General features: G+C 37.5%; 1 protein-coding gene across 1 annotated transcript in view; it reads right to left on the bottom strand.

Annotated features, from left to right (window-relative positions):
- HS2ST1 (heparan sulfate 2-O-sulfotransferase 1) overlaps positions 1-15,604 on the bottom strand; it is a 79,565-nt gene that overhangs the window by 11,450 nt on the left and 52,511 nt on the right. Inside the window, exons 2-3 of the mRNA XM_010006743.1 lie at positions 6,467-6,705; positions 148-233 (exon numbers count right to left, since the gene is read on the bottom strand). Coding sequence (XP_010005045.1) covers positions 148-233; positions 6,467-6,705 — 325 coding nt within the window. The remainder of the gene's footprint in view (positions 1-147; positions 234-6,466; positions 6,706-15,604) is intronic.

Genomic DNA, 15,604 nt, shown 5'->3' with positions numbered 1-15,604 from the left:
AAGTCAAATTACTACAGGCCAGAAAATGGAATTTTTCAAAACCGCAGTTGTCAGACTTTCATCACAAGAGGGCACTAACAGCCCAGCCGGAGCCAGGCAACTTCCACTACGGTGCTACTCAAAGAGGTAAATCCAAGGGTAACATACTTTGCAAAGTCCAAATAAGATACATGTCCATGGTAAAATCCTGGTTTCATTTCCTTCCAGGAAGTCACATTCTTCACAAATCGGACCTGTAAAAGTAGACAGCAGAAAGTGTTTCAGTGTTTCTGTACAGCTGGAACACACAAATTCCTCACACATGGTGTTTCCTGGTTCTTAAGTAAACTCTTATAATGCACGAGGAAAAATGTTTAATATTACTGAAAATTTTGTTCCAGCTAAAATAGACACTTCCACAAGCATACAGGTGACTCATTTTAGATCATCACAATTTAATGATAAGAAACTAAACAAAACCAGAATACAGCCATCAGAAGGTCAATTCAAGCAAAGCTACCACAAAAACATTATCAAGACAAACATTCAATTTTTTGTCAGTCCATTTTATTTGTAGTGTGAAAGGAAAGAATTCCCTCAGAAAGTAGAAATTTAAGTACACCTTTGATGGAATTGTCTGATCTATATTTAGTCTCTCAAATAAAAGTGTACCAGATTTACGAGCGTGTTCTTAGACCTATCTTACTGGGGCATAAGAACAAATCTGATGTTCATCTGCTCCCCATCTCATAATGCAATGCATTAAGAATCCAGAAATGTTATAAACATATATATACAGTATAAATTAGAGGTATTGTTTACAATTTTGAATAGTTACCTTAAGCCAAACATTTAAGTGAAGCTTCTATGTTAGAACTTGAAGTCCGTAAAAAAAACGCTGATAAAGCAGTTATCAGCAAACTTCACAAAAATAGGAATAGCTTTACATTTCAAAGATAAAAACAAAATAAGATACATGCCCAAACCAGAAAATATGATTAAATTAAGTGGGACAGGCAAATCCTGATATAGCTTGGCTTTATTAGATGAACAGAATATTTTAACATCAAAGCATTTAACTCTGAAATTATTTGAAAACCAGTGCATTGGATAGCAAAGAAAAGATGATAAATTTGTACTGCTCGAGCTGTCTAACAATGATACGCCATTTCTGAAGCCGAAAATTAGAAGACAGCACTCACTGCAAATTTACAGTATCTTTTCTGTTATTCAGTGACATAAATAACCACAAAGATACTGAGGTGAGACAAAAGAGTCAAGAAAGGAAGTTTTGAAAGCTCAACACAACACACTAACATTCTGTGATGCCTAATGGATTAAGAGTGTCCTGAAAAACTACATTTATTATTTATTATAACCAACAAATCTAGGATTTTAAGAGGCAAGCCTGGCCTGCTGCTGTTTCTTCACAAGTGCAAAACTCACCAAGGGTTTGAGAGGTTGATAACTTTTACTTATTTCTTCAAATACTGGCTCTAGGACTCTTAGGCAAAATAAATGCATATCTTTTTACTAACAGGCAGCATTCATTTTTTTGTGTACAAGTTACACAGTCTGGTATTTCACAAAGTAAGCTACATATTACACATGAAAATTGTGGCAAATTTAGCCAAAAAGCACTGTACAATGTTTTACAATGGCATTTTATAAACTGCATTGGCTTTCTGTCTGGTTTTGCCCACAGCACAAACTGATAATTTGAGGCTTTTAATTCAGCTGAACTACTTTTACTGCTACTGAAACAAACCACACTTCCATTGGCTGTATTTTTTAAAGTTAATGACAAGGTATTTTCAGTGGAGAGCCTCAGCTATGAATATTTCTATACCTGGGAAGGAAGTTTCCTAAATGCAAAGTATTTATTATCCTCCATTCCTTCACTCCCAAACCCAGAATGTCACAGTTGGTTGATACAACTGCATAAATAAACCAGTTATGCTACCTATTGTGCATAGCGTGCCATGCATATTAAAGCATACATTTCAGCTATGTTTCAATTGACAAGCTTTCTGAAATCTAGCCCTAGCTAGATTTTGGTTTCTAATAGACATGGGCTAGACACAGAGAAACCTGAAGTACAAAATTCCAAGGGTCAGTTATGTCTTAGAGCAGTATGACACCATCTGGCATCAAACCTTAGATGTTCCAGTAGCAGTTAAAAAATCCTTTATTGTCTTTGCCTTGTATGTCATTGCCTGCTAAGGAGATAATTTTTATCAACATGGGATGGACGTCCTAGCCTTTATTAACTTTAACACTAGGCAAGCGCTAGAGGAGGCCGGGAAGGTTTCATAAGATGACTGTGATATTTACGTCTGGCTTATGACTGATCAACAAGACACTGTGCTGCTGAGAAGTTTTTAACACCTATAACCAGCCTGTAGGCATGAGGTCTTTTTTTTTAACCTGCAGTCTGCAGCATTCCAAAAATCAGAACTGTTTCAGGTCACAGTCTCATCAGCCTGGATTCACAAGTTAGGGCAGAGATGAATATTGCTTTGCGCTTCCTACTGTTAAATGTGATCGGTTTTACCTTTCTTGTCAGGGCTTAGCAGATACTGGAGCTTTCAAGAGACCAAGCAAACTTCCCCTTCTGAACCCCATTGAATAAAATCTGAAGTTGCTTTAAAAGTTCAGACAGACATGGATGGAATTCCTGTGAAGTTGTTTTATGGTGCTTTTATATAATCAGCTACAAAGTTGCTTCACATCCTTTAGTAAGTGAGAAATCAGCTGTGCTTCACTGAATCAAAAAGCCAGATTGAACATGCTCTGGGGGCCTAAGATGTCCTGAAAGGTAAGTTAAATACATTCAGTTTCTAGGATGGTAAGAATTTAAAACAAGTCCCAGTGAGCCAAAAGGAAAACAAAACAAAACAAAACCCCAACCAAAACAAAACAGCATACTTGGTCTGAGCAAAAAGCCCTGGGAAATCTGTGTGTTCAAAGCAAAGTGATGTTGTAAGCTGTCACCTGTGTCCACTGTTTCTATCAATCCCTTTTCTCTACAGTCTGACCACACACATACACATCCTCTGCCCCCAAAAGGTGGTATGGTCATTACCTGTGGCCTGTTATCACATGGATTTTTGGATACCAAAAGAGCCCAAGCTTTTCACATCATTGTATTCTACTTTTGTTTGTCAATTGCTGAATAACTGAGTTTAAATTACAAATAACTGGGGTGCTGCATCAAAGGCTTTACTGAAGTCCAGGTAGACTACATCCACAGCCTTTCCCTCATCCACCACCTATACCACATCACTCATACAACTGGCACACATACAGCAGTGGACACTAGTACTCACTAGGCCATAGAAAAATTCTTAAATGTTTAGGAGCACATGACTTCTGTTTCTAAAAGAGTTGCTGCAACCTTTTACTTGCTCCACTTCTGATAGCCATTGAAAGCTTCACCAGCAGAGGGAATAAGAGCTACTAAGTCAGTATGAGTGTGCTATCCTCCCAGAGGCCACTATTCTTAAATAGATTTGGAAGCAAGATTATGTGTTTTCAGGCTGTCCTTTTGAGAAAAATTGAAAGAGAAACTGTGGGAGAAAAAAGAACAAGGAACAGAAAGCTGCAAACTGAGAGTGAAATGCTAGATAATTGTACCATGGCTTTTCTGAATTCACAACAGTACGGAGAACATGCGCACATACCCTTTTTCCTAATAATATCGATTAATACATGCTGCAAGACAGAGCAGTAATTTTAAATGTTTTAGATAACTATTTCACCATGTGACAAAAAAGCTAAGGTTTGTGTGGCTGATATGCCATCCAACTAGCCACAACAAAGGAATACTTGTACTGACAAAAAAAATATCAGTACTGAGGCATGCAAGCAACAAATAAAATCCAGCCAAAAGACTACTCTGATTTAATGAAAGCAAGTGTTTTTGTTATGGACCACGCAGGTCAGAAATGTGACATGGAGTACATGGCATTCAGTTTCCTGCAAAGAAAAATCCAACCTGTGAAAAGAGGGGAAGTTCCCAGGATCCTGCTGTGAGAGAAGCTGCAAAAGAATGGATGGGTTCCTGGGACAAGATCCATCTGAAACTGAAATGAATGTGTTAGGGAGTCTTATCAGATTATCTCAAATCGGATACAGATTATATTTGGAGTGGATTTTAAATAGTTGTTTTTTTTTCATATTGCATTCAAGAAATAGTTTCACATATGGGCAGAGAACTTAAAATCTGTTACAGAATTAGAGTAGTTTGGAAGAAATACAACAGAAGTAGTGGGCAACAGAGGACTCATTGTTTTACAAAGTTGTCACCTTCACCTTGCTTAGGGAGATCTGTTTTAACAAACAGTATCACTGATAAACAATTTTGCCTAAGATGTGTTTATGTATTTTACTATTGGTGCATGTACTTCTAATGCACTCAAGTCTGCTGTACTGATGAAGGTGGAATGTGAGTATTTCATGCACATCCAATCCATGAATAAACCCACATCATCCACTATACAGCACTCTTGCCATCTCCAGAATTGTGTTATGACTTACAACGGCAAGTTGCTTGATATGCTGAAGATATTACTTCTTCTCTGAACACCTATGCAATATATGGAAGCACCACGTCCAGAGTAGAGCTAACGTGTCCAGTGAAGAGCGACCAAGCTGGTGAAGGGCCTGGAGAACAAGTCATATGAGGAGCAACTGAGGGAACTAGGGATGTTTAGCCTGGAGAAGAGGAAGCTGAGGGGAGACCTCATTGCCCTTCACAACTACCTAAAAGGAGGCTGTAGGGAGGTGGGTGTTGTCCTCTTCTCCCAAGTGAATAATGACAGGAAGTATCAATTGTCTAATTAAACAACATAATTGTTTAATAGGCTACCTTCGACAACAGTATAGTATTAAATGAAGGTAGGACTTGCAGTATGGTATACATGGCCTGCACTGTTGAGTTCTCATGTTTCAATAGGTAATTATTAGAGGGAAGATGAGGAGGAGAGGTTGTCTTAGACAAAACTAAGCCAGTGAAGAAAAATTTTATTTGAATGAAATTCAAACAAAAGTCGAAATTGAATGCAAGGTTGTCTATGTTTAATTTATACCATCAATGACTAGCTCTACTATCCTTCACAACAAACCACTACAATTCAGAGAGATACCTTAAGAGAAATAGAATCCATAGTTGGAAGTGCAGCACTATGTGTGATTGACTTGAGCAGTATGTTTAATTAACAGAGATAGGCTTGTTAAGTCTTCTGAAAAAAAATCACTGCTGTTGGCGCACAGATCTTCAATCCTTTTTCTGTGCAGCAGACAGTACTACAGGAACGGCTACCAGATTTGCTCTTAGTAACCTTAGTAATCATGTATGAAAGTATTTCCTTCATACTTAGGAAAAGATTTCACAACAGCAAAAACCCATCAGTAAAGCAACCCCACTATCACAAAACAGGTTCCCAGTCCCACTCACAGTACAATCTATGTCCCCTGCACTGAGATCCCTACCTCAGCCTTTCTCCCACATGCAGAACTGAAAGTGGAGGTCCTGCTACCATCTGCTTTCCTTTGCCCCACTCCAGGCAGCTGTGCAGCGCTGCTGTAGGCACACACTTAGAGGAGCTGTAAGTCCCAGTGCTGACAAGCTGCAAAGCAGAACGGCTCCTGCTTCTGCTGTGAATCAACTTATGATGATCAGCATACAACCAGTAGTACATAACTGAGAGTTTAAGAACATTTATTTAATAGGGATGAGAACATAGCAATGTTTCAGACGTCTGGCCTGGGTTCCCTGCATGTTTACTCACAATTAACAAATATTTTAAAAAAATCTCCTCCCTCATGACACCCCACCCCAAGAAAAACAGACATTTATCCTTCATTAACTTTTACTAATGCCTCATCTGATGCAGTGGTAACCACGCTAATTTCTAGTTTGGGACTACACTGATTTTAGTGAGAGCTTTAAGCAGACAAGAAGTGACCCATTCTTTAGAGTGCAAATTATTTAAAATTACTTCTTTCCACCTGTTTTTTATCACCTGATAACTTTATCACCTGAGACTTGATGAGACCTAGTACAAAAGACAGAAGTACAGCCCTGATGGCATGGCACAGTGCCTGCACTACTCAGAGGAAATAATGTAAAACTGCCTTCACTGCAGATGGAGATGACAGGCAAATATTACTACACAGCCAAAAGGCAGACAGTTGACATTACAATAAAGTTTTACTATTATAACAACAAAGATAATTTCTTCCTTAGCTGTATCCCTTTTTAGCTTTGTCTTTGTCTAATAAACAGAGACTTACCACCTCCAGTAGCCCAGCAAAAAACTAAACCTATTGTTTAATAAATAATAGTATAAACACATTATAATTAATTTATATTGGAAAACATGCCATAAAAGCCAATTCCATGAGACCATGTACATCTGCAATAGCAAAAAAGTTTTCTACAATTTCCTCTTGTTTAATACACATCCCAAATGCAGCAGCTTACCTGATCTTGCAGAGACATAACAGGATTATTTTTGGTTGTATTGATATGTAGAACATGATATTTGTTCTTCGCACAAAGATCATAGGCAATATTTGTGAAGGATGTGCTGGCAGTCTTAGGTACTCTGTTGTAAATAATCACCACATCATCTTCTTCATCCAGTGTCACATCTTGCCGGGGGCCATCCACTGTATGACGTTGCTCTATTTCTCTGACTTCATGTCTTGCAATAGCCCTTTCTGTTAAGGATGATAAATACAAAATTTCCATATAAATATCATGTTTTCAAGTTTAAACCATAGAATGCAAATGACCTGATGAAAAGCAGTAACTACTCAGCAATAAAGGAAACACCTGCTGTCACACATCTGACAAATCTGAAGTAAAACTCAAATCACCTTTTATCATTCATACATTTCCTAGGTTAGTCTGACACAGAACATGAAGACTAGAAAACAAGATGCTTAGGGAACACATCCATTATTCCATGACTCACACTACTGTTACTGAAAGCCATCATCTCTAAAGAAAAATGTCTATAATGTGCTATCCCCAAAATATCCCAAATAATTTCTATAAAAACACCTATTTAAAAATTATAATAGAAGTAATGACTCAAGCATTTTAAGAACACGAATTTTATGAAAACAGCAGAAATACTAACACTAGAGATTTAGCCAATTAACTGCAGAGAGGCACTGGAATTCAGATGAAACCATTGTTTTGTTACTTCAATTGATACAAGCCCCAAGTGTAAAATGCATTACAATAAATGGGTTTGCAAAAACTCAATTAGATCTATTCAAGTTTGACAAGAATAGAAGCAAAATGGGCCTATGAAACAGTAAACACTAAGGTAAAGAGTGATCTCAGAGTACTGAAATACATCAAATACATCAAAAAGAAAGAAACATGGAAAAGCAAGTATGAACAAAATATTTTGGCAAATACATTGCAAATAAACCATTTCTCCTTTTATACAAAGGGCAATACTCTTGCATAACTGACCTCTCCTTCAAGTGCTAAAAGCCTATTTGGAAAATAAAAATCACAATATGGCAGCTTTTTACTGTTGCGGCTGCTGAATTCCAAATACTTAGTGCTGATTCAAACACAGCTTTGATTGGTTATAGATAAGTATATACTTTAATATGATTTGTAATACACATATAAAAGCATCTTTTCTGAATAATTTGTGACATTGCCTTTAATAATGTATTCAAAGAAATGTGTGTTGGCCAACAGTGCACGCTGAAGTCAGTACCACGAGAGAACCTGTAATTCTCCGCATTATGTTCTTACACAGGTTATAGCTCTTTCTGGATGACATGGCTTTAACAGCAGCAGTTCTTGGCCTTAACCTCTCTTGCTTCCTACAACCCAACTCCTTCTCTTTTATTTCACCACATCACTTTAATTATAATATAAAATCACTTTTAAAGCAGAATCATTAAGCTGTGAACACCACCAGCCTGTAATTCCACATAAATTGTCTTCAACCACAAACCTCCATCTGCCTGAAATGCTTCAAAGCTTAAACTCACTCATTCAGTCTCTCATATGCTCATATCTCACACCCCATAACTAAGTTACATCAGTATGAAAATGTTTGTAGAAAATGCTGATTGAGTATATCTCAATTTTCCACATGACATCTGTTGCTCCCCACTACATCAGTCACAGTTTTTACTCTTTCCTTTCTCATTTGCTACCTCTCCCATCACTGCTGGCAAACATCCTACTTTGGAAAGAGATGAGGCAACAGACTCAGGTTTCATCTAGCTGAAGATGGCTACAACAAAAAGGGACTAGTAACTCTCCCTACCAGTAACAGATTAGAGGGAAGCATTAGGTAGGGGACATAGTTAACCACATGGCTGCCCAAGGCTACACAGATAATGAAAATCACCTAGAGAGTCTGAAATGAAACAAATTTAACTTGTATTTTCAACACCAGAGTAGTAGATCTCAGCTAGATTTGAATCATAACTGCACCGAACTCCAGGGCTGATGAGGTTGGCTGGTGCAGATGGTAGCTTCCCCTTCTACATTTAAGAAGTAAACATTAGTGAAAAACAGACATGATTTGCAAGGGGAGTGATGAGAAGTGTTCCTCTAATGAGGTATTTGAAATCATGATGATTCAAGAATCAGAGAGATAAGTGCACTTTAAAGGCTATGCAGAAGTTATAAAATATGTACAATCAGATGCAATTAGCAGAAAGGCTATTGCATACAATTGCCTTTAACTTGGTATGCTGAGAGGAGAAAGCAAGAACCCATGCAAGGAGGAGAACCCTCTGAAGTATGAAGTACACAAAGTTTTATGATCAAAGAATAAGCAAGGTTTGAATTTCAAATTAAATTGAAATCTAACCTTTATGATGAGGAACCAAAATCACCTTTCTGAAATAACTATAATAGCTAAAAAAACCAAAAAACTGAGATGAAGAGCAGGATATAAATGGCTGAAGCTAAAGCTAGTGAGAAGCAAATGAAGCACTTGAAAGCGTATTATTTGGTCAGCCATCCTAATGGCCTATTTCATTGTTGTCCATTAACAACAGCAGAAGGAAAACTCAAGTTCTGTAAAAGTGTGTGTTTGTTCGCAGTCATGAACAGTCTGCATTTTTTCCTGTGAAGTCAGGAAGCTTTTTTATTACTTTCTGAAAAGTCAGTTTAACTCGTGAAATGGTACATTATTTGATCCGTATTAATTTTTTTTTTTTGTATTTGTTTGCTTGCTTGGGGAGTGGGAAGAGGTCCAGTAATGGTAACGTGCAACTGACAATAGTCTTTGGGATAACTATTTTTAACCAAGAGTTAGAGTCAGACCAAGTTGGATTGCTTAGCCCTATTTTGTTAGGATCTCAACTAAGAAAACCACATGTGAAAATGTATTAGATCCATACATTCCTATAAAAATACTTGAACACCTATATGAACTATATTTGCATAACTCTAGAAACAAATTATTGTAATGATGTTTGTCTACATCCCTTGTACGTTCAAACAGGTGAATGTCTTAGGTAAAACAAGTTTATTAGTATTTACTTCAAATCCAAGTCTTAACTGAACACAAAATATTATCTTCCCAAACAAAATGGAGTGGCATAGATTTTAACAACTTAATGGTTAACAAAACCAACATTTCAAATTTCTCACGTTTCACAAAAGCACAAGAGCCTCCTGGAATTTCTTAACAAGAAAATCTATCAAAATCAGAAAATTCTTCTTTCCCCTATAGCTTAGCACTTACCACTCTCTGTGAAGGATATATTTTGAGCCTCACTGGCTGTAAAGGTCAAGTTAACGGAGTATATGGAAGAGTAATTCAGAGCATACCACTCTGTTTCCTCAAACTATGCTCTTTATCCTCTACATCTATTCTTCTTCTCTATATACCTACAGATATTATCCAGGCTCTCTCTTCACTGTGCCTTGTGCACCTGGCATGCTTCCTTGTGAAACCTCCAACTCAGATAAGAAAAGGCTCAAGTCTTACATTTTAGCTCAGTAGCCTTCAAGTGTTGCTCAACAGAAGAAAAAGATACAGATTCAAACTTCACTCACAATGACTTGATGGGAAGGAACTAGGCAGTTAGTATTGATAGCACCATCTCTGAGCAAACAGTTGCTGTCTATCTGCAAGACGGAATGCCACTTTAAACTGATAAGCAGGTTTCTTCCAGTTGGGAACAATATTGAAGCCAGCTGACTTGGTGTCTCAGCTTTCTTTTCCACTGTGCTCCCAGGCCAATTAGACAAGCAGCTGGTAGCCTGAGGCACTAAGCAGCTCTCAAGCTGTTTCCTTGCCCAAAAGCTGCATTAAACACAACTGGCCTAAATACTGAACGAGAGCAGGACTGAAAACCTACTCACTATTGACTTGATTCTCTCCTCTGATGAAGAATGAAAACTGAACAGCAGCCTAAAAATGAACTATAATTATGCAGCAAAGTTAATGTCCTGATTAATTTTCAAATTATATACACCCACCATATACATATAGCCTTCATCCTTCACTGAAATGCAGCCTCCTCAGGGAACTGTTTAACAGCATATTACTTATAAACCAGAGCAGTGCTGCTGTGTGTGGATATCAATACTTAGGGGATAGAGAGGAGAGAAAGAATCAATGGTGCTATGACAATTTATGGCCATGGAGGATTTGTGTCAGTATACCCAATTAAAACTGCAAGAAAAATATAGATTGAGTTAATAAAAATACAGCTAAAGTTAAATTTGTTCAAGTATTAGCATTAACACATCAACTCTTTCAAGGACCTTTAAGAATAACAACTCTACTCTGCCATACTTTTAAGTCTTACTAACAGCAGAACCACCACATTGTTTTTTAGCAACTTCATGACTTAAAATACATGTATTCAGAGCAAGTCTTTGGTTTCTGCTAGTTTCTTTGCTCTGTAAAAGTATTCCACGAAGACTGTTGCCTGTTTATTGCTATTTAATGAAAGTTTACTATTCTCTCAGGCAATTCCGGTTGAGCCACTGGGCAGAGAGGGGAGTGTAACTTAAATGCAGCAAACACTTCCCTCCTGCTCTGGTAACTACAGTCCAGATTCTTACCACCAACCAGTCCAGGGGATTTTAGATTCTTACCACCAACCAATGATGCCCAGCCAGGCCTCAAGCAGCCAACCTTCTCCCTAGTTTATTGCTGAGCGTGACTTCATAGGGTATGGAATATCCCTTTGGTCATTTGGGGTCAGCTATCTCAGCTATGTTGCCTCTCAACTTCTTGTGCACCCCCAGCCCACTTGCTGGTGGGTTGGTGTGAGGAGCAGAAAAGACCTTGGGGCTGTGTGAGCACTGCTCAGCAGTAACAAAAACATCTGTGTTATCAAGGCTGTTTGCAGCACAAACCCAAAACATAGACCCATATAGCTACTATGAAGAAAATTAACTCTACCTGAGCCAAAGACAGAAGAGGCATTCTAAGTATTTGAATTTTGGTCAAAAGAGATTGTTGGTTTAATTTGCAAAACTAGGTATCTTTCATCAGCCTATAGGATATAAACTAAAACTTTTAATTTGTCTGTAAAAAGTCCTCAAATTCCAGCACAGCCTCAGCACATGTGCATTGAGTCCAGTTCTGACTTAAAGTAAGTAAAGACCACGTGCAAAGCACATACAAGGGCAGAAACGGAGTACAAAACTCAAAATAATGCCAGAAAAGTTATATTAAGTGTTTTCAGTCAGATAAAAAACCCACACCTTTTCCTTCCCCTTCTAAAAATTCAGTTGCCTTAACGTCTAGAGATTCTAATGACTAATTTTAGAAATTTCATTCCAACTTGTTTTTTTTCCATTGAGGAACCAAAAGAAAAAGGTAAAAAATATCTTCTGTAATAAATATCTGTACTTTAGTGAACAGTCAAAAGTCACTAACATTACCAAACATCTTCCTTAATAGTGGCTAATGTGTTTTCAGAATGGAAAAGAACAGTCCAGACAGAACATCATTGTTTTCCAACTCCAAACTTTAAAAATGCATACTGGAATCTGTCAAAAGCAAAAATAATCCCCAAAAAACTCCAACACAGACTAGCAAGGAGGCACCTCTAGCCAGGAACCAAGTTCATTAACTAAAATTGAATGCAGCAGCTGTCTGAAAATTAAAAGTAGTGATGCTGAAAAATCTGCTACAGTTTCACTAGCATTTGATAGTTGTCGTTTAATTTCAAGCTAGCATTTTTGCCAGGGCTTAGTTTTGAACAAGTAAGTAGAAGCATATTGATTAGTGTGTGTGATATTGTTAAGAGTTTGTGATTAAACTAGAAAAAAATGTTTACCGAACAGTAAAATCACTATCTTGCATATACATCCAAGCTGGTTTTACCATCAGAGCCTGCATTGCTTATTTTTCTGCAAATTTTTTAGTCAATCAACTGTATTTGTAAGGAAATCAGTACAGTTAATACACAGCCTTACATATTTTTTCCAAGCATTCTGTTGGGCAGAATATTTTACTGAAAGACTATGATGTGGCTTTTCTTTTGATACAAGACCAGAGGTATAATGATCTATATAAAATTCACCTGGTTTTAGGTACATAATACATCAGACACGTAAGGGCATACATGTAAAGCTTCCTCAGGAAGGGCAAAACTGAACAAAAATCCACGGGAAGTCAGAGATCAGATGAACTAATCTACAGACCAAAGCTTAAGTACCTCAACATGCATGGTTACTCACAGAAAAAAATACGGCTTATAGCAGGCATTTTTGAGTAATAATTTGCAATAAAACAGAAAAAAAGGATGTTTCATTCCATCAAATAGGAAATTAAAAAAAACCAACAACCTGTAAATACTTGAAAATAAAAGGCATACAGCATCCTTAGCTGTAACTACAGTATCACTACTGTGACTACCGAATATTGCAAGGAATACTAATTATGAAGTTGCATAACAATTTACAGAAACATTTTAGGTAGCACATACAGTGTAGTAGTAAGATTTCAAAATAAGCATATGTCAAACAGCTCCATAAACTCTCCAACTTCAGAATGAATTGCTTTGCTTGACAGAAATGTTGAATTCAACTTAATGAATTAGCAAGAGAGCAAACACAATCGACACCATTTATCTTTTTATCCTACCAGTTACTTGCAATTTCACATATCTTTAGGACAAGGCCTAGAGAAGAGAAGGCTCTAGGAGACCTTATAGTGGCCTTCCAGTACCTGAAGGGGCCTACAGGAAAGCTGAGGAAGGGCTTTTACAAGAGAGGGCAGTGATAGGACAAGGGGTAATGATTTTAAACTGAAAGAGGGGAGATTTAGGTTAGGTATCAGGAAGAAATTCTTCAGGCTGAGGGTAGTAAGGTGCTGGAATAGATTGCCTAGAGAGGTTGTGGATGCCCCCTCCCCCGAGGTATTTAAGGCCAGGCTGGATGAGGCTTTGTGCAACCTGGTCCAGAGAGAGGTGTTCGTGCTTCTAGCAGGGAGGTTGGAACCTAATGTTTTTTAAGGTCCCTTCCACCCTAGCTATTCTATGATTCTACATAATCACACACACAAAAAAGTTTGTGTTATTTCAGAAACCCCAAACTGTCAGGAAGCACTGTGACTATGATAACTGCAATGAAAAATGCTTGCAAATTAGTGATTTATTCTCAAAATAATAAACCCCAGCTGAGTCCGTAATAGCAGGGCTTGCTCTTATTTATAGCGCCTTAATACTGTAATACAAGTTCTCAGTGTTATGAAGAAAAGTTAATGGAACTGCTTTATACACGGATACATTTGTCGCAAGCATTTCACTATAGAAATGTGCGTGTCACTCCTTCAAGCAAAATCCAATCCAAATAATGAAAGAAAGCAAGATCAATAGAGATCATCTGACTCCATTTAGTAAGGCAGCCTGGAGACCGTGACTTTATACAAGCCTTCTTCAGACATACAATAATTTACTTTTTCTAAAAGCATACTGGCTCGCACAAAAGCAAAAAGGATCTCTAAACTGTTAAAATGATTGAAAGATTCTTATGTATGGCAATGTTGTTTTACGTAAGTCACCCTCGCATTTAATAATTGGTAAAATATACTGCTATTTCCAACATGTTACACTTATACACCAGCTTGTCTTTATACTTCCTGCCTAAGCTAACTAATCTAAAAATCAAACTATTGCTAGTTGGTTTAGCAACCAAAAAAAAGGAAAATAGGAAACAGCATTGCCTTGTGATCAGAATGGCAAGTGACATGGTTAAGACAGAAGGTGTGACTATTTTAGTAGGAATCTTTGGAAGTTAAGAGTAGCAGGAATAATCTTATGATAACTGTATTGTGTACAGACTAAGCATTTACAGTGATAAACATTATTTCTAACCTTAAAATAATTATAGGAGTCTGTGTAAGGTCCTTTAAAAAACAGAAATCAGTCTGTGTTCTGAATGAGCCCCAGTCTTGTTAAGTCATAACAGAATTATTTTTTATTATATTTTTAAACACTGACAAGATAAGCTCTTGATTGTATTTTCTTTGTGAAAACCATTTACCTTGGTCTTAGCTTAATTTTAAGACCTTAAATTTAATACTATACCCAGGCTGCTTTGTATATAAATGAAATGTAGCACCTGGAGTACTGTGTACAGCTGTGGATCTCTCAGCACATGAAAGACAGGGAGCTGTTGGAGGTGGTCCAGAGAAGGGCCACAAAGATGACCAAAGGGCTGGAACAGCTCTGCTATGAAGACAGGTTGAGAGCATTGGGGCTGTTCAGCCTGAAGAAGGAAAGGCTTTGGGGAGACCTTATAGTGGCCTTCCAGTGCCTGAATGGGCACTGGGTAGGGGCTTTTCACCAGAGAAGGCAATCATAGGACATGGGGTAAAGGGTTTTAAATTGAAAGAGGGGAGATTTAGGTTAGACATCAGGAGGAAATTCTTTGCCCTGAGGGTAAGTAAGGTGCTGGAATAAGTTGCCAAGGGAAGTTCCTGATACCCCCTCCCTGGAGGTGTTCAAGGCCAGGTTGGATGAGGCTTGTGCAGCCTGGTCTAGTGGGAAGTGTCTCTGCTCATAGCAGGGAGGATGGAGCCTGATGATCTTTATGATGTATGATTGGTAGCAGAGTCAGATGCTCAGTGAAAGCCTCTGGGTGTTAATCCTAATTTAGGTGGGATTAAGCTTTTTAATTAAAAAATATATATATATTTTCCTACATGCATGAGAAATATTTTGTTCTTCCCCCAAATCAGTCATTTTTTTGAACAAGGAGGACTATTTGATGAAAATTTGACCAGAACAAAAGGGCCAGAAATTCCCTCATTGCATCTTAGGGAGCTGTTGCAAAAAGGTAAAAACAACTCCAGCCCTTTGCTCAAACCTTTGGTCCTACAGCTGTAAGAGATACAATAGATTTGCATTAATCAATCTCTAATAATACTTCCTCACTAAAACAAACCATAATTATTCATTATCAGAAAGTGTATCATCACTGAACTTACAGCAAGTCAGATTTGCAGAACGTTGTGCTGAATAATGCAATACCACTGAAACAAAAAAAATAAATTCTTACAGATACCTTCCAGTAAGACCAGAAAAAAAAAGAAAAAAAATATTGTCTTTTCAGTGTTTCAAATTCATTAAAGCATTAATTTCATGAAGTCTGCTG

This window comes from Chaetura pelagica, unplaced genomic scaffold (genome assembly GCF_000747805.2).
Source record: "Chaetura pelagica isolate M959 unplaced genomic scaffold, ChaPel_1.0 scaffold69, whole genome shotgun sequence".
In the NCBI taxonomy this organism is placed as follows: Eukaryota; Metazoa; Chordata; class Aves; order Apodiformes; family Apodidae; genus Chaetura; species Chaetura pelagica.
This window is presented reverse-complemented; position numbering and strand designations above follow the sequence as displayed.